The sequence below is a fragment of the Osmerus mordax genome, chromosome 8 (genome assembly GCF_038355195.1).
Source record: "Osmerus mordax isolate fOsmMor3 chromosome 8, fOsmMor3.pri, whole genome shotgun sequence".
In the NCBI taxonomy this organism is placed as follows: Eukaryota; Metazoa; Chordata; class Actinopteri; order Osmeriformes; family Osmeridae; genus Osmerus; species Osmerus mordax.
Window position 1 is genome coordinate 12589057 of NC_090057.1, and position 18024 is coordinate 12607080.

The 18024-nt window shown below is 42.3% G+C and overlaps 1 protein-coding gene across 2 annotated transcripts; it reads right to left on the reverse strand.

Annotated features, from left to right (window-relative positions):
* Positions 1-763: 763 nt before the first annotated feature.
* Positions 764-17065, reverse strand: ylpm1 (YLP motif containing 1). 2 transcript variants are annotated; one of them, XM_067241564.1, is made up of 21 exons: positions 16285-17065; positions 15674-15895; positions 15022-15216; positions 14362-14918; positions 11640-14261; positions 11311-11434; positions 11058-11187; positions 10861-10950; positions 10571-10736; positions 10134-10309; positions 9879-10033; positions 9716-9778; positions 9294-9413; positions 8927-9103; positions 8172-8255; positions 7998-8081; positions 7631-7705; positions 3294-3345; positions 2080-2207; positions 1631-1813; positions 764-1316 (listed from the first exon to the last, which is right to left on the reverse strand). In XM_067241564.1, the coding sequence occupies exons 1-20, from the start codon at positions 16864-16866 to the stop codon at positions 1667-1669; spliced, it is 5949 nt and encodes a 1982-aa protein (XP_067097665.1). In that variant the 5' UTR covers positions 16867-17065; the 3' UTR covers positions 764-1316; positions 1631-1666. The 2 variants fall into 2 exon arrangements, with proteins under 2 accessions (XP_067097665.1, XP_067097666.1); XM_067241565.1 differs by having other exon boundaries at positions 765-1316; positions 16378-17065.
* Between the last annotated feature and the right edge of the window lie 959 nt (positions 17066-18024).

Sequence of the window (18024 nt, forward strand, 5' to 3'; positions counted from 1 at the left end):
TCACTTTCTCTTACTACTCTCTTTCTCCCTCTGCAGGGTGTGCTGATCCCTTTTTTTTGCCATCATAGGTCTTGCGTATCAGTACAGATTTCCATATTAGTGACAGCAAATTGTAGTCACACCTGATTCACACTGTTGCGTATTTTTTAGGACTGTGCATAGTGTTTCAATGCAACCCTATCTATGAATGCCTTTCAGTCTGTTCATTTTCAAAATGGCCACAGGCACTTTGTACCAGAAATACGGAAGCAGACATTCTGAAAAGTTCAACTTTTGGGTTTGTACAGATGCTTCTGACCAATCAGAACACAGATGTTTCTAAAAAAGGTTTTCCAGGGGTACAAACAAGCATATCTTGCTACGCCCACCCTCTGAAGACAGATTCGTAAAATACTTAAGTGGGACCAGTTTGTATCCCGGGGAATACTTTTTTGAGACATGTTCTGATTGGTCAAACTCATCCGTATGGACCCAATATTTGTGCTTTTGCATCCATCTCTGCATGGAAAAACCATATGTGGCCATTTTCAATCAAACTCACTCATACATAGGGTTGCATTGAAACCCTATGCACAGTCTGTAAAAATATGCACCAGCGTAAAACAGACGTTAAGGATCCATGTTACAGACAGAAAAATACATTGAGGGCCATTTACAAATGTATAAGCGCAAACATATTAGTACAAAGGATTAGCTTTGAAACACACCACAGTCTGCGATAGGGAGAAAGTGGCGTAAGTTATATTGCCAAATCAGCATGTAGTATGCAATAGAATGTAGAAAGACAAATTGTATTAAACAAATCTGTACATGTAAACAATGCATACTTGTAATACACAATCCAATGAGAACATTTGGAGTCATGTATGATATTGACTGATACATAAGGTTTGGTAAAAGAAAATAAATTGTGACGTGTTGTAACGTGCCCATTTGAAGAATGAAACAGAGAACTCTTTATGGCATAACCCACATGACAACTCTGGTGAGCTTTTCCAGGGTTTTTGTTTGAAACCTTTGTTTATTGGTTCTTAAAATAGCAGTAGTTCCAACAGGTAGGCAACTTATACAGTATAAAACGAGAAGCAAAACTATCTGGTGCAGGAGTATACCAACAAAAGTACTAGTAAAGATAAAGTAAAATGTACTAAAACATTCAAAGCAATATCAAGAATATCTACTTATAATGCAGTTAGGTTCAAATATGTTAAACACTGAATTCACACAGAAAAGAACTACTGATTTCATGAACCTTGGGATCATAATAAAATTCTTCATCACAGGAAACAAAGGTTCAGCATTTTCACAGTTGATACCTGCAGAAAAAGATAAGTGATTGAAAAGGATGCCTAAATGTGTTAACATTTATAGAATATAATGTTTTAGATTTTTTTAAGTAGAAGATATTGAAACTTGACATGCCGTATGTGATCTCTGATAAACTGAATTACACAAATGAATAAATCAAGTTAAATTATTTCTTTCTTTCAAAAAGGTCAACCAGTTTCAACAGCTTTTGAATTCATAAATCATAAATTGAACATCTATTACCCGTCAGGCTCTTTATGAACAGTACAAAAGAAATCTCAGGAAACATGGAAACGGTGTATGCCACAGGATATACACATACCTGTTTGTATGGAAACAGGGAGTGAATGTTCTCTTCTTAGAAATACTTTGTACGGTTGAGAGCTCTCTGAGCCAGCTGGCCACTCTCATCGGTTATTTTCTCCCAGTCAGTCTGACCCACCACAAAGCCAATTGCTCTCTTTCTATCAGCATCTTTTTGTTCCTCAAGATCAGCCCACCGCACCTAGAGAGCAAAATGGCCAAGAAAAAAACCAAGCAATCATTTGATGGCACAGTAAATGCATGCATATACTAAGGGAGCTGAAATTTACATTTCAGTCAATATGCAGATAGATGCCAACAAAGCAAAGCAAATCATAAATCATACACCGAGTTATGAGATTCCCAATTAAACAAGTCACTTTCTCTTTGATCAAACACAATTTGTACTTGGGGGAAAAAGGCAAAAAAACACTGACATCAAATGATGTTTTGTGGAAACATGTTTACCCTTTTTTTTCCTGGTTCTGACATTCGGGTGGCATAGTCATCGGGCAGCTGGAGGAAATCCTCCATGCCTGCCATGTCCTCGCTGTCGCGCTTCCTCTTCCCTCCACTCACCAAGCCATCCAGCTTGTCTGTATAGGAAAGATGGTTGTCCTGGTGATAAGAAGTCTCAAGAGGAGAAAGACCTCCCTGATAATGAACTACCTTTGGATGTTACTCTTTTTTTTTTATCCCAGAATGGTTGTCAATTTGTATGCCCTTGAATGGTTGTCAATTACGCCCCTCTCTTAGCTAATCAGGTCTAGATCCACAGTCAAACAACATACCAGTAGTGAATACACAAATATACTTCAATTTTATCTTTAACGGAAAACTTTTGAAACCACTTACCTCACAATACAAGTTAAAGCAAAAAAAGCTTAACTTGTCAAGCTATGGATGATGAGTACAATAGTCTTATGCCAATATGGCTTTCCCACCTGAACACCTTTCTGAAGAATGTAAAATATTTTCTAGCTTCCCATGTTTTTACTTTTTGCAATGTCCTTTTTCTAATGTCCTTATTTGAACTTCAGATATGTTAATTACAAATCTGTCTCTACTTGCTCATGGGGTATGTTTTACAAAGAGACACAGGTCTTAAAAGCTACTGTAAATAAAGTTCTACTTTATCTCTAACATACCCCACATTATCTTGTTTCTCACATTTTTGTGCATAGCTCACCTGCAAATACTACTTTAGACACAAGAAAATGTGTATATTGATATAGTAAACTTGTCAAACCAGGGTTTTAGAGTGATGCAGATTTTATTATGCAGCTTTTTTTATTAGCAGGTAACTGTTTCAAAACTATGCTATTGTGTTCTTAGTTAGCAACATAAGAGGTCTTACGAGCTGCAACATGGCTGCCTAATGTTTTCCTTCTTTCTGCTCAGTCAGAGAACAGAATTAAAGCAGTGCTGACCAGCTGGAGTTGCATGGTATGGCTTCACACAAGTGGACAGTGACCTACACGATACTCAATATAAGCATGGTCAGGGGTGTAAGTTTGTAGATGCTATATGAAGATGAGTGTTGTTACTATTTCACTTTGTTGCAAACTGGGTATAAGACAAATGTCCATATAAACAATGCAAAATAATGCAGAAATGAAGTAATTATCAGATGTCATCAGCATCACATATATAATAACTACAGCAGCAACAAGAATTCTTACCAAGTTTCGCCTCAGAAGTGTCCATCTCCCATTTGCTTTTTGGAAGGTAACCCTGAATTATACAAAGACAGACTTAAACGGTTATTCCTTTGAGTGGCAGGGGACAATGATCCAGGGAAGAGAGGTAGAGAAAGAGGAAACAAGATTTGGGTGACCAGAGAAACAGTGCAGAGGATAATCAAACAATCAAGAACAGTTGCTGATGCACGAAACAAACATTCTATAAGACGTTGGCATGCAAACATTTCACGTTAGGGCATGGACATTTTTCTCTAAAGTAAGGTATGATCAAAGCACCTGGTGCAGGTATGACTGTTGTATACTGCTACTGTATATTTCCACTTTTCTTTGGGTTGAAAACAAACTTCGATCAGTATCAATAAAGGAACTGTACTGAAAATGTAGGTGGGAGTATGGGCTTTTGCACATCTAAAAGGTCCTTACATGTGGTAACAAAATTGTATTTGTTATTTTTTATTTATTTTTACATCTAAATGTTAATTTATAATTCCTCAAATAGTTGGATTTAAATTCACTTTTTACTGCCAATTCTTTCTATGGACCTATTGCTGACATGCCTGTTATGTCTGTTTCAGAGCAGACATTTTATAAACACCAAGCTTGTTGCCCAACAGGTCAGCAGCAGCTAAATAACAGTGACTGCAAGATACATTTTGATAGTCAATACCATCAACTTCAAGCAAATGGACTGTGCTAATGGCATGCCATCTTCAACGTTGCCAAACTGCACAGTTTTACAATTGTATCCATTCTTTAATACGACTTTGGTTGAGTATTAAATTACCCACAATTTCCAGTATAATTTGGACAAGCTTAAACATTTAAAAAACAACAAACCCTTATATTTAAAGTTTTGGTTTGTGAACCATGTGAAGGAAGAAAATTAAAATGACCACCACAAGCCGAATTCTACCGAGGCAAAAACAAGATATTTTGTGATGAATGATGTAGTACAGTAGACCTACCGTGCTGTAACAGGTGTAATAGCTGTGTACTGGATTGAACCTTGTTTGTGTATCAGTAAAGTTAAGGTTGTGGTAGTCCTTACGGTTTGGCTACCGCCCAACAAACACTGCATTTCATCAACAGTGAAACATTGTGGTATCATGATTTGTAGCTCAAGACCTGGACAACATTCGGCAATTTTTGGCATCAAGAAATTCTCAACTGTACAATACAATTCTTCCACAAAAGGTTAAATATGGTTTCCATCCATGAGCAGATGCTGGGTATAGAATGGAGACTAAATATATAGAGCAAAAAATGGCAGAGACTTTTCAGACCTAGAATTGTAAGCAAGAATACAAAAACCTCAAAAGGTTTTACAAAATGTACCGTATTATCAGTACTGTAGAGCCAGTCTGAGAACCAGTAAATTAAGTATTTTGTACAATAGGTAAATAAACCTAAAATAAAAGTCATTGGATGTAGTAATGTACAGAAGTTATTTATGCTTTTTCAATTAAAACAACCTTATTAAGTAGTACCTTGCCAATAATGTATTTGAATCATAGAGCCAATCGTGTAAAAACCCTTTGCTCATCATGTAATTATTATATGATCAGCAGATTTTACTGTAAAATAATTATGAAAACCATAACAGGTGAAACATACTTATCAAACTGATTGTTTGGTCATACTGGTTTTACCTGGTCATAAAAAATAAAAATAAAACATGAATTGAGTTTCCAGGTGTTTTTTCTTTTCATACATTTTTGTATTTCTTTTAACTTTTTTTCAACTAAATTGTTTTGCCTAATGCAAAATGTTATGAGTAGGTTATTTATTTCGACCAATTCTTTTTTATGCCTTAAATGCTACATTTTACGAGTTGTGTCCCATTCCTCCCACCAATAGGAGTGGCTATGACGGGGAACATTCATTTTTCTAAATGACACCGCACTCCACGCATCCAACACACAAAATGGGGACCCTCTTTTCTGATGAACCCTGAATGTTTTTGTAGTTCTTTCAATGATCATTGTTTTCTTTACCTGTGATGTTTTTTAGGTTGAGGTTACAACAGTGCACCTTTTTAACGATGAAGCTTAGTACTGCTTAGTTTATAACAACAATTGTACCCCATCGAAGCTATGCCCATTGGAGGAAGGAACAGAACAAAACGCGTAAAATGTAACATTGAATGCAAAAAATATATGAATTGGTCGGAAAAAAATAGCACAAGTTGTTTGAAAAAAATGTCAAAGAAACTTCGACAATTCATGTTCTTTATGACCAGTTTCTCTCTCTTTGTCATCACTGTATTAGCATTTTTCCTGTATACAAAATGACAAACATAACAGCCAAAACCCTAAACATGAAAGTATTGTAGGGTTAGGGACTTGGGGGTTACAGATTTGAATCACGTTTTCAGGGTTCCCAATCAATTTTCCATTACTTTCCATTATAGTTTATATTATTTTCCTTTTTTTTTTTTTTTCAAACTAAACATTTCCTATATCGCAATACATTTTCCTGTTTCAAATACCCAGTCAATGCTTAAAAGCATTACTGAAAAGTAACACTGATAATGTGAATAATAACAGCCAGTATGAATAATCATATTTGTGTGCAGAACTACTGCCATTACTAAATCTACTTAAATAGTTCTGTGTGTGGTGCATGTAAGTAAACTGTTGCCAATACTAAATATCTCCACCCTACCAAACTACTTCAAACTTACAGTAAGTGGGTCATTCCATGTCAAATGAACAAAGAAAAGTAGATTTCAACCTTCATCATCTCAGAGATTTTAGTTAGAAACAAATATGGTAAGCACTCCAGCAATATCATTCTGGAGAAAGAACATTTCCAAGAAATTAAACTAATGGATGAAACATAGTTTATGCTTTAATTGTCAAGAATCCAGTTTTTAGTAGCCCTATCTATTCCATTTACAGAAATTATGCGTGGACTGGTAGTGTTGCTGTAAATATTACAAAAGTTTTGAAAGAAATGTTTTTTGCAATATGTCAGCACATTATCTTGATTAATCCTCAATACTGTTGCCTAATACTTGAAACTTGAAACTATGTCACAATACTATGCCATTAACGCAATTATAATTTAAATGTGTACATTTGCAGTATTACATCTTGTATGTCATTACTTGTACTCAATGTAAGGAACTTACATTGTCAAGTTGCTCTAAGCTAAATGCCACAAGTTTTTTCATTAAGGGGACTTGTCAATATTTGCTCTGAATGAGTATCAGGATGTATGGTTGTAAGTACCACAGCCTTGCTCCTATATGTATTATTAGCCCAGTCATCTAATACAAATTATTACTACGCACAGCTACATCTAATCTATATATCAATCTTTTGATTAGTCGATTAACATTGTAAAAAAACTTACTGTGCAATTCACAATGCCAACACTCATAGAAAGATTAATGCTGTTCTTCAGTGCCAAATGGGGTTGTTGTGTATGGTATTCACCACAAGAGGTCACCACCAACCCAGGAATTACAACATTAATAATTTAGCTTTCTTTTTCATAAACTACATCAATCAATTTAGCTATGTTGGGTTCAACATAGTAAACATTGCTACCTATGCAATACCAACACCACAAAACTTACCAATGGCGAAAGAATGCTTGTAGCACGCAACAAAATGTATCCATCTGCTATAGTTAAATGAATATAGCGCCTGATAAAGCCTAATTTCAAGTGTCCCCGCTCTACCATCTTAAGAAACATTTTAAATACTCACACATGGTTGTACAACTGTGGAAAATGGTCATTTCAGCAATGCAAACTACACAAAGTGCCACATGACTGGGTTTCAGTCGGAAGTGTTCACTTCCAACAGATGGTTTTGGTTGCCGTTGTTTTTTTTAAGCTAATACTTTACAATTCTCCTGAAAACTAATCCCTCTCATGAACCATTTACCACATTTCCATGATTATAACCTTTTCCTGATTAATGTACGGCAATTCAGCAGAAATCAAATAATAAACAACCACAAAACATTGACTTAATTTTAGATACCACACTTACCATTCAGAAAGGAAGCCCTTGTGTCAGTTGTTAATATGCAGTGAATAATGTCTAAGCTGCATTTTGATCCTGCCTGATTGTTGAGTTTGAGATCATTTACAGAATACTCTTTCTGTTAATTAATAAGTCAACTGGTTCCTCTTAATAGTTTAGCTCCTTGTGCCAGGAAACCTTCCCAGATATTGCACTTCTACTAATTTCACTGACACTAATGTGAGCATCTTAAATTAAGTTTTTGATACACATGAGCACATACCATTAATAATGGGTTTGACAACTATATGGCTACATGAGCATGCATCTTGATCCTACCAGATCGCTTTCTTCCTCTTCCTCTTTCTTGATCTCCTTTGGTTCATCATCAGGATTGAAATCCTCCATTTCAACCTTGAACATGAAAGCATCCAATTACCTTCAATTGAAACCCATGGCATGCTGAAAGTTTAGAGGCTACTGGATCAATAATACTCCTGAAACTCCTTTATATTCGGCGTATAGGAAAGGAAGATACGTGTCCACTTGTTAACTTCATTGGTTGCCCAAGATTTTATGACATGGATACTGAGCTAAAGCTAGTTTTGTTGATCATTTATGTTTACTGATCCTTTTAGAATAGGTGAAGTCATTTTAGGTGAAATGTAAACCATATATCATATAAACCAGTCTTAACGTATAATACCTCTTCAATGGCAGCGTCCTGAAGCAGGGACCGCACATCCAAACGAACCATATGCCGTGGCGAGGGCTCCCAGTGACTAGACATCTGTATGAATTATATTTCAATGAAAAAGACATGCTTTAAACTTGCCAAATTTGCAAGTGTGCCATCAATAGATGGTGACAGTATACAGACCTTGATTATGTCCTTCAGTGTGCGTGCATGGACATTTCTCTTAGCACAAGTCTGATTGTCCGCAGTGATTTCAGCAAGGTACACCTAGGGAAGGATATATATGACTCGTTAACTTTGAGGACTTTTTTTGGGACGTCTTTATAATATTTAAAATCCTTCTCCCCTTTATTTGAATATGGCATTCACACATGCAGCGGCGCGACAAAGCTACAAGCAGAAACACATTGTCAATGAAAATCAGGATTGGGGTTAGAGCCGAGGGGTGGTTCTGGGATTGAAAAAGTTGAGGACTGTTAAACTTTTCGTGACGCTGAGACACGTCAACCAATCAACGGACCCCATATCGAAACATGTCATGTCCAAATTATTGCAATCTCTAACCGTTCCAGTGCTACATCATATATTTTTGGATGATCAACGAGATTTACACAAAAACGTGGTAGTTGGCTAGTGTCATCTTGGCTTTCATCTGGTTTTTGTAAAACAGACAAAGACAATGCAATCAAGGCCGCTAATAACTAACAAGTGTAACTCTCTAACTAGCTAGCTGCACATAGGTTCCACTTTGTCAACATCCACACAGAGATTTGATATCATGCTAGCAGTGTGTTGAAGAGCGTGACATCCGTGCGCCACGCCTGTGCATATATGAATGCCCTATTACATTTTCCCCATTTAAAAAAAGGCACAATCCTGTCCGTTTGCTTTAAGAATTTGGAAGAAAAACCAGAACATATTGAGTCCACGTTGCTCACCTCAAAGCCTTTTGTTTTGGCTGCACTCCAGAACTGGTCAAAATGTTTCACCTTCTCGTTAATAGTGTCGATAATGATGAAGGGAAAAAAGCCATCGTCCAGGGTTTTCTTAAAGGTTTTAAGCATGCTGCTCCGATACGTGTCTTCCATCTCTGGCTCAAACTCGTATTCGAGCACCTGGAGAAGGAAGTGGTGTTGAACTTGTTTATGGTTCACATAAAGGTCACCATTTATTTATGTATTTAGTTATGTCACGAGCTAACATCCATGCATAATACCAATAATGCATTCACAAAGGCATTTGAATCCTCATCAATCTCGGGCGCATTAAAGGAATATACGACTACAGAAGTAAAAAGGTTCCCACCTTGTTTTTGATACGTTTGCCTGTATCCGGGTCCTTCTCTACCTTTTCCACTTCAGTCATGAAGTAATCATCTAAACCAAGAACTCTCGGTGGGGCGCCTCCACACTCTACCTCCTTGTCCTTAACAATGCAAACAATATGGAAGCTTATCAAGAGTGACAGCACATTGTGTGAGTTTTTACTGAGATTTACTTTGCACTTTGCAAATTTGTTTTGATGATCCAGCAATGTCAACTGACACCTATTCAGACATGAGTGAATGCAGGGCTGCTTGTTAGACTGGCTCTCCAAGGGCAAACACCTGTGTTTACAGTTCCTTCCAAGGAATTCCAACTTAATTTTAAAACTATCCAATGTAATGCCATCATGGTTGATGTGACTGTTCTTCAAAATTGAAAACCAAAGACATTTATTTAACTCACCCTGATGAGCTTGGCAACATGGCTTTTCCCACTTCCTGGAAGTCCTCTCATTATGATGACAATCTGGGGAACAACAAAAGTGGTTATAGAAAATGGTACCAGTCATGTCGAGACAGCATGTGTGTGACATGTTAAGCCACCGAGAGCCAGCCGTCATTCGCACCCTATCAGGACGAGAAGATCTCCCAGGGGGTTTGAGAAGGTCCTCCACGTTCTTGATCTCTGGTTTCTTCTCCACCCGCTGGGGAGCAGGTTGTGGTGGAGGTAGTGACGGTGAAGGGCCAGGACCTCGCTCCTCGGGGTAATTCCTTCGGTCACCTGAGACACAACGCAATCATCATCACTCCCACCCTGACCATTAGCTTTGGGCTCAAGAAGAAGTGCACCTATCCATAATAAGAGGTAGTGCCTGACTTACTATAAGGTGAGGAACCGTGGTCATAGCGCTCGGGCCCACTGCGCTCATATGAGGGTCTATCGTAGGCAGGACGTCCGTAGGTCTCCTCTTGATCTCGGCTGCTACGGCCTTCTCTGTCCCGCATGTCCCTCTCACGATCTCTATATCCAGGACGCGGAGGGGGTCCTGGAGGTGGCCTAGGCAGATGATGGAGGAATGATCAATTCAGTTACTCAGCAATAAGAGGGATTTCCTTTCTCGGACCATCACATGGTTCTAACCAGCTGGACTAATCACACAGCACAATGTGATATACTACCTTTCTTCAACAACCATGGACTGTTTGCTTGAAGCAACAACAAAAAAAACAGACAAAAACAAATGTTACTCTGGGGCCAAGTTATCCCAGAGAACATAAACGGTGGTTCTGTTAAAACCACAAAGTTCTTCAGTGTTACCTGTCATCTCTGGGGGGGTATCGCTCCCTATCGAATCGTTCTCTTTCGTAATCAGGAGGCGGCTTCTCTCTGTACATTTCTCTTTCTCTGCTGTACTCCCGACGCTCCATGTAAGGGTCAACCCGCCTTTCGTAATATGGATCTCGGTTGTAAGGATCTCTTAGGTCTAGGCAGAAAAGAAATAAATTATTTAACATATTGAATATGCTAAATTAATAAATGTACACTTACATAATGTACTGCCGCATGTACTCTTAGAATTAGTTTTGATTATTTCTGGGGGAACAAACCTTTATCATAAATTCTCTCTGAAGGAACTGGATCCGGCCTTAACACAATCCTCTCACCATAAGAAATACGTTCCACAGTTGTACCTGGTTCTGAAAATACAAATAGGTTTCAAGTTTTGGCTAGCATCCAAATTGCTAGCATCTAAATTGCGTCTTCCTTTTTAATGCCCCCCCCCCCACCCCGCCAATGTCCATACCATGCCCATGGCCGTAATCCACTGTTTTAGGAATAATTGGTGGTTTGGGAATAGGTGGCGCAGATGACAGGTAACTTGAATTTGAGTAGGATTCACTAGAAGCTAGCTGTCCAGATCCAACCATAGTAGCCTGTTATGAGAAAATAGAATGTGACATATTCAGAAAAAAGGTTCTTAAAAGTTCTTATTTTTAAGAATAAAAACATAACTTTGATATTTGAAGCGTCACTGATGTGTGATGTGTGACATTTACCTTCAAGGCGCTCCTCACTTCTGGAGGAATCTCTAATCCCAAGAGACCTGGAGGTAACTCAGGTGTGGATTCAGATGTACCAAGTTGAGCCTCCCCTCCGGGGGTCTTACCTTCCTGCATTTCTCTGATCCCAAAAGAGAAAACACGACACACTGAACTTCCTTGTGCATGTTAATATCTACAGTAAGTATCAAAATGAATCTGTAAGTTGGGCTAATAGGAACAATGCAACGTATGTGCAGGGTTTATTCAGATTACGGTGTAAATAATGTTAGGATCTGCATACTGTATTATATGTGGTTTGCAATGAAACTGAAACATGTCATTACCTTATCAGCTTGAGCTCTTGAGCAGCTTTCAGGATGATTTCATGCTGCCGTTGAGAAAGTGCTAGTATGCCAGAACTGGCTGCTTGCGGCGCCGATTCTAGGGGGCTGTCTGGAACGTTTCTGAGGGGTACAGACTGCGGTGGGGGTGGGGGGATATCCAAAGACTCTGATCTGTGATCTTCGAAATGGGGTCTCCGACCCTCAAAGTCTGGGGGATATCCTCTCTCCTGTGGGGGTGGCCTTGCGGGTCTTTCCCATTCGGGAGGGGGTGGATATGGTGGCTCCTCGTGTCGGTAAGGTGGCTTCTCGGGATACTCACGTATCCTGAGCTCTCCTCTTCCCCGTTCACCCCCTTCATACGGATATGGACGCTCTCGCTCCTCCAGCCATTTGTCCTCCCGGAAGTGCTCTGGTGGCGGTGGCCCGCGAGGAGGGAAAGGTGGGTAGTCCCTTTCGGAATGTTCTCTGTCCCATTCCCCGTGGGGCTGGTAATAGTCTGGATCCCGTTCAAACCCACGGGGATGATAATTGTGGGGGGGAGGCCGTCCATACCCATCGTCCGCGGGCCCGAATTCCTCACTGTAATCCTCGTTGTACCCCTCTTCCAGTTCCTCTTGGGGTGGAGGCGGGCGCCTCATGCCCCTGCCCATTCCTCTGCCCATTGGACGATGACCCATAGGTCTCCTCCTCATGAGGCCTCTATCCATCATTTCGTGAGGTGGGGGAGGGGGGCCTCTGGAGTGGGGGGGCTGAGGCCAGCCGGGTTTCCTCTCAAGCTCTTCGTGGTAAGGAGGGGGCCTCATCGGGGGCCTTTCCATGTCGCACGGTGGGGGGCGTCTCATGTCTCTCTCCATGTTATGGTGCATGGGTGGTCCTTGTGGGTCGTGCCCACGATGGATGGGTGGCCCATGAGGATCCACTTCAAGTCCCTGGTCCATCGTATCATGCAGAGGAGGCGGCGGACGCCTCATACCCATGTGCATGAAGCCAGGACGACCGCGAGGGGGACGGCCACGGCCAGGGGGGAATGGAGGTCTCATGCCTCTAATGGGAGGCCTCCTGTCCGCCATCCAATATGGATCCCCTTTTTCCCAGTACTCCTGGGCCTCTGGTTCTTCCCAGTGCCCTCCATCCATTGGATGTCCTCCTCTCACGGGCTCTTCATAGTATTCTTCTTCTTCCTCTTCTTGGTAGTGGTGCTCCTCTGGAACCCACCTTTCCTCCTCAAGGGGTGGTTCTTCTGACTCTGCTCCGCCGTGTTCCTCTAAAGACGGCTCCTGCCATTGGTAGTCATCCTCTTCTACGTGTAGCTCCTCATGTGGTTGTCTGTAATTGTATGACATCTGGTCAACCTCCTCTTCGAACAGAACACGATTGGGATTCAACCCATGAACTGGGCCTTCCGGGCCACTGGGTATCCCTCCACGGCCCCTCATCCCCCGGCCCTGGCCCCTGATAGGTCCTGGTGGCTGGCCACGTCCCCTGCCACGAGCCATACCAGGCGGAGGGATTGGCTGACTAGGCATGTCTTTTCTTGGAGGCCCTGGTGGCCCCTGAGGCTTCGGCCCTTGCTGGGATACGTTATTGTTGAGATTTTTCTGCGCTGGCCCATCCGTGTTGAGGCCGCTCTTGATTGGAGGCGTGTTCTTCAGAGAAGCCGGGGAAGGAGTCGATACAGCAGGAGGAGTCTCCTTCTCATTTTTTATAGGTTCATTACTCCCAGGTTCCCCTTTCTTGGTTGGTTCAGGTTTTACTTTGGAGGTTTGAGGAATGGGGTCGTTTTGCACAAAAAAGCCACCTAGTGTGTCCATGGTGTAGTCTTCTTGCTCTACCTGTTTTACATTCATCTGTGATGCTGGCGGTTGTTGCCCTGCTGGTTTGGAGGCTTGGAGTGTGTCCCCCTTAGTCAAAAGGAGTTTAGAACCAGGTTCTGGTTCAGGATGAGGACCTGGAGGATGTTGTCCAGGAGGGTGTTGTCCCGGAGGATGTTGTCCAGGAGGATGTTGTCCAGGAGGGTGTTGTCCAGGAGGGTGTTGTCCAGGAGGGTGTTGTCCAGGAGGGTGTTGTCCAGGAGGATGTTGTCCAGGAGGATGTTGTCCAGGGGGGTGTTGTCCAGGAGGGTGTTGTCCAGGAGGGTGTTGTTGTTGGGGACCAGGGTGTCGTTGCTGGGGACCAAGGAGTCGTTGCTGGGGCCCAGGGGGTCGTTGCTGGGGAACAGGGTGTCGTTGCTGGAGACCAGGGGGTCGATGTTGGGGACCAGGGGGTCGTTGTTGGGGACCAGGGGGTTGTTGCTGGGGGCCAGGGGGTCGTTGCTGGGGAAAAGGGTGTCGTTGCTGGGGTCCAGGGGGTCGTTGTTGGGGTCCAGGGGGTCGTTGAAAAGGTCCAGGGAGTCCATGCGGGGGTCCAGGTGGTCGTTGCAGGGTTCCAGCTGATTGTTGTTGGGGCTGTTCAAAGCGAGGAGGAGGGCCCTGTCTGGGAGGTTGTTCAAATCTCATATGTTGCCCAAAACGTGGAGCATTTCCTCTCTGAGGATGATCAAATCTCTGCCTTTGATCAAATCTGGGGGGTCCTTCAAAGCACTGCTGCTCAAACCTTGGTCCGTTTCCTCTTGGACCATCAAATCTGTAAAATAAAAAAAATATTGTAAGGATCGACTGAGAATACATGTTACAATGCAATAAAGAGAGCACTGCCCAAAGTTGCAATGGAATTAATGAATTACCGTGGGCCTCTAGGGTCTTGGTAGTGCGGTGGCGGACCTGGAGGGGGGCCAGTTGGTCTCGCCCCTCTCACAGCAGGTCCTTCACATCTAATAGGTGGTCCAGAAGAACTGTAGGGTTCTGACTGTGGCCTTGGTCCAGGTGGTCCACCAGCTAGTCCCCCAGTGGGAGGTGGACCCGAGGCCCCAGGTCCAGTGGTGGCTATAGCCTCCATACTAGACATAGAAGGGCTGGCCATATGTTGCATTTGTGCATCTGGTCCTGGGAGTGGGTACTGTCCACACTGCCCCATCACTCCACCACCAGTGTACTGGCTGCTCCCATAAGGCACCATGGTTCTGAGGGTGGTCACCCGCTCTTGCAAGTGGGCATGGGTGGAGTTCATTTGCTCCTGCCACTGCTTCCACTGATGTTCGTAGTCTTGCAGCTGGTCTTTGTGCGGGTAGGACTGAAACTGCTCGTACCACAAGTGGAAGGTGCGGTCCCAGTCCTGGAAGACAGGGGCAAACTGCTGCTGCTGCACCTCGTAATGCCTCAGCTGCATGTCGACAGGCATCGTCTGGACCAGAGGATGATGAAAGTTAGGGAGAGCTAGGACCACGTGTTACAGCGTAGAGTGTTGATCAAACATCTAACAGTGGGACAAACGTAACCGGTGCTACCTGTAGATGCGATGGCTGCTGAATCAACTGCTGGTACTGCTGCAGGATCTGCTGCAGCTGCTCGTGCTGCTGCATGAGGGCCTGGTACTGGATGCCTGCCCTCTGCTGCTGCACCTGTTGCCACTGGGCCGCCGCAGCCTGGAGCTGCTGCAGGCGGGCCGCTTCTTCGGGGTCCTGAGGAGTGACTTCTGGCTGCTTGAACACACAACGAGGGCAGAGCGGATTCAATGTCATTGTTTAAATGGAGCCTAGGTTTGTGTGTGAAACGTTCACACCAGCATTACCCTTATGGACATTGCAAACGGAAAATGAATAAACAAACCATACAAACAGGATAAAAAAAAAAAACGGAGACACAAATAGTACAGTATATGAATTAGATTGCACATGAAAAGAAGTTCATATGGATCTTGGTCTTGTGCTGAACTGTTCAACAGTCATATCCCATTTACCAAACGTCTACGAGCTTCAAACAGAACAACTTCCCTTAAAAATAAGTATATTTATAACCTTTCTTGGCAAAACATCTGATTTAGCCACATAGTTTTTATGTAAATCTCTAGTGTCCAACCGTGATCTTTGATCTCCTTACTCAGAGTAAGAGCATTGATGTTGAGCATTAGGGGAAAATATGATATTTTTTCATTCTTACCGTTTCCTCTGGTGGAGGTGGAGGAGGGGGCTCCTCTTTAGGAGGTGGGGGTGGAGGAGTACTTTTTGGAGGTTCGGATGGAGGTGGAGGGTCAGGCCCTGATGGCTGGCTTTTAGGGTGTGATGGTTGACTGTCCCCCTGGCTCTGATTCTGTTGCCCTTTCTCATTTTTCAGCCTCTGCAAATTTGCAAGGTGCTGCTTGTACCAGTACTGCTGCTGCTCCTGGGATTGAATAATGACATGGACATCAGACACACTTCACAAGGAGGAAGATGATGGTGAATAAATGAACATGGGAGTTACAATAGGTACAATTAAGCCAATATGGTAATATTGGGCCCAGTCTGACCCTGTGTTGTTCTGTGCATCTGACAATAAAAGACTTGAACCTGAAGCCTAAACAGAGACACAATCACTGCAAAAAGCCATTAGTATGACTACAACTCATAATTCCTTGTTGATATGAAAAGTAACTGTTCAAATCATACTCTCCTGACCCGTTAAAATCAACAGAAACTAAACGAATGAGACCTGCTATTTTATTTTTGTTCTTTCAAGGACGTCATCACAGGCGAGCACCACTTCATGTGAAAGCACATGCAAGATGTTACCTGCAATGACATAGACGAAAAATCGTGTTTTTCCTCATCAGGCGTGGAGGAGTTGGCCTGCTCTTTAGGGGGAGTCAGTTCTTTCTTGTTTACCTCTTTTGATGTGGGAGCACCATTGTTCTGGGTGGTCACCGTTGGTGGTGTTGGCTCGGGTTGAGGAGGCTGTGCCTCCTTGGTCTGTGGTGGCGGGGGCTGGGGTTGATTTTGTTGAGGTGGACACCTCATTGACTGGGTCTCGTCTTGGTAGTAGGATGGTACCCCGGGACCCATGTCAGTGTATCCGGAGACTTCGCTTTGCCATGGGCCGGGGCACCCGATCGCAGAACCCCCGCCGTAAGCATTGGCATCATTATTGTGGTGCAGCACAGACTGAAGCTGTTTCTGATGGAGTTGCTGCAGCTGCTGCATTTGTTGAAGATGCTGCTCCCGCAGACTCGAAAAAAGAGAACTAGATGGGGGTGTTTCATATCCTCCAAATCCTGCTACCTGAGGAGACGGGCCCCTGACCTGTTGGTCTCTGGGCCCACTAAAATTCTGCGCTGGTGGCTGAGATCCACCGTAATTACCCCAGGAGGGATACATGCTCTGAAGCTAGCAATGCGCAGGCCTTTGTGCTCACATAAAGCCGGTGTTCTCCAAACTCAACAATCAACGACTCTCATCTATAAATGAAATTATGTATTTTTACTTGTGCCACAGAGACCAGAACAAATTGTTAATTCTAAACTGGTTTGCTTAAAAAGTAAATCCCTAAAATACGACCCATCTGTTTTTCGTTGTCCGCTACCCTTTGCTAACAAGCTAGCCAGCTAGCTGCGTGGAAGAGGAAGCTGCGTACTCAAGTGAGGATGTGATTGGAGCTGGATGTAGCTACGTCATGTTCACGTGATTTCTGAACGTACACGTTTTCTTTATTTCGACATTACGTTAAAGTTAAGCCAGAGTCTTCAATGGCTCTAGTTTAAGGTTAGTTTGTCTTTTTCAATACAAAGGAGCTTTATTTTCATGGCAATTACATAGATATTTTGCTAAAGCATGCTTTGAACAAGTGAATATACACATACAGTTGACAAGTAGAAAGTGTTGACTTACATTAATTTAAAAACAGATTTGATATTGTTAGGACCATGTTTACATGTTAAACTATTTACAGTCGTATATGTGAATATTCAAGATGAATAATACATAATCTCGACATACAGCAAGCAAATGCGGCCAGCTCAGGGACCTTTATTCTGACATAATGTCACAGCTTTGCTGCTGGGACTTCTGCACACACTGGCATTCCACCTAACAGGAATTCGGGATGGGGAATGAGGACGGGTTAGAAACTGGCCTTGTCATTTGCCGCATGTCTTCCCCTCTCACTGCCTTCATGTCTACTTTGAACTGACTATCCAGTAAGCATGAAATGCCAAAATAGTTGGCTTAAAAATACTGACAAGGAAAATGTTGTTTCTTTTAGTCTTTAGAAGTTTCATGTCACACAGCAATGCACAGATAATGTACAATAAAATCACCTTGTCATTGTTTTCTTTGTCCACAAGGGGGAAACACAGATCCAGTATCTCCATCTCCATTCAGTCTGTCTCAACATTTCAAAACGTTGTCAATAAAATAGTTTATTAATTATACTAGATAGCCTAGCCATTTGACATATATTATAAATGGCTTCTTCAATTTTACTTAATGTAAGACTGCAGAATTGCAGAAATATTTACATAAATCTAAATTTGACAA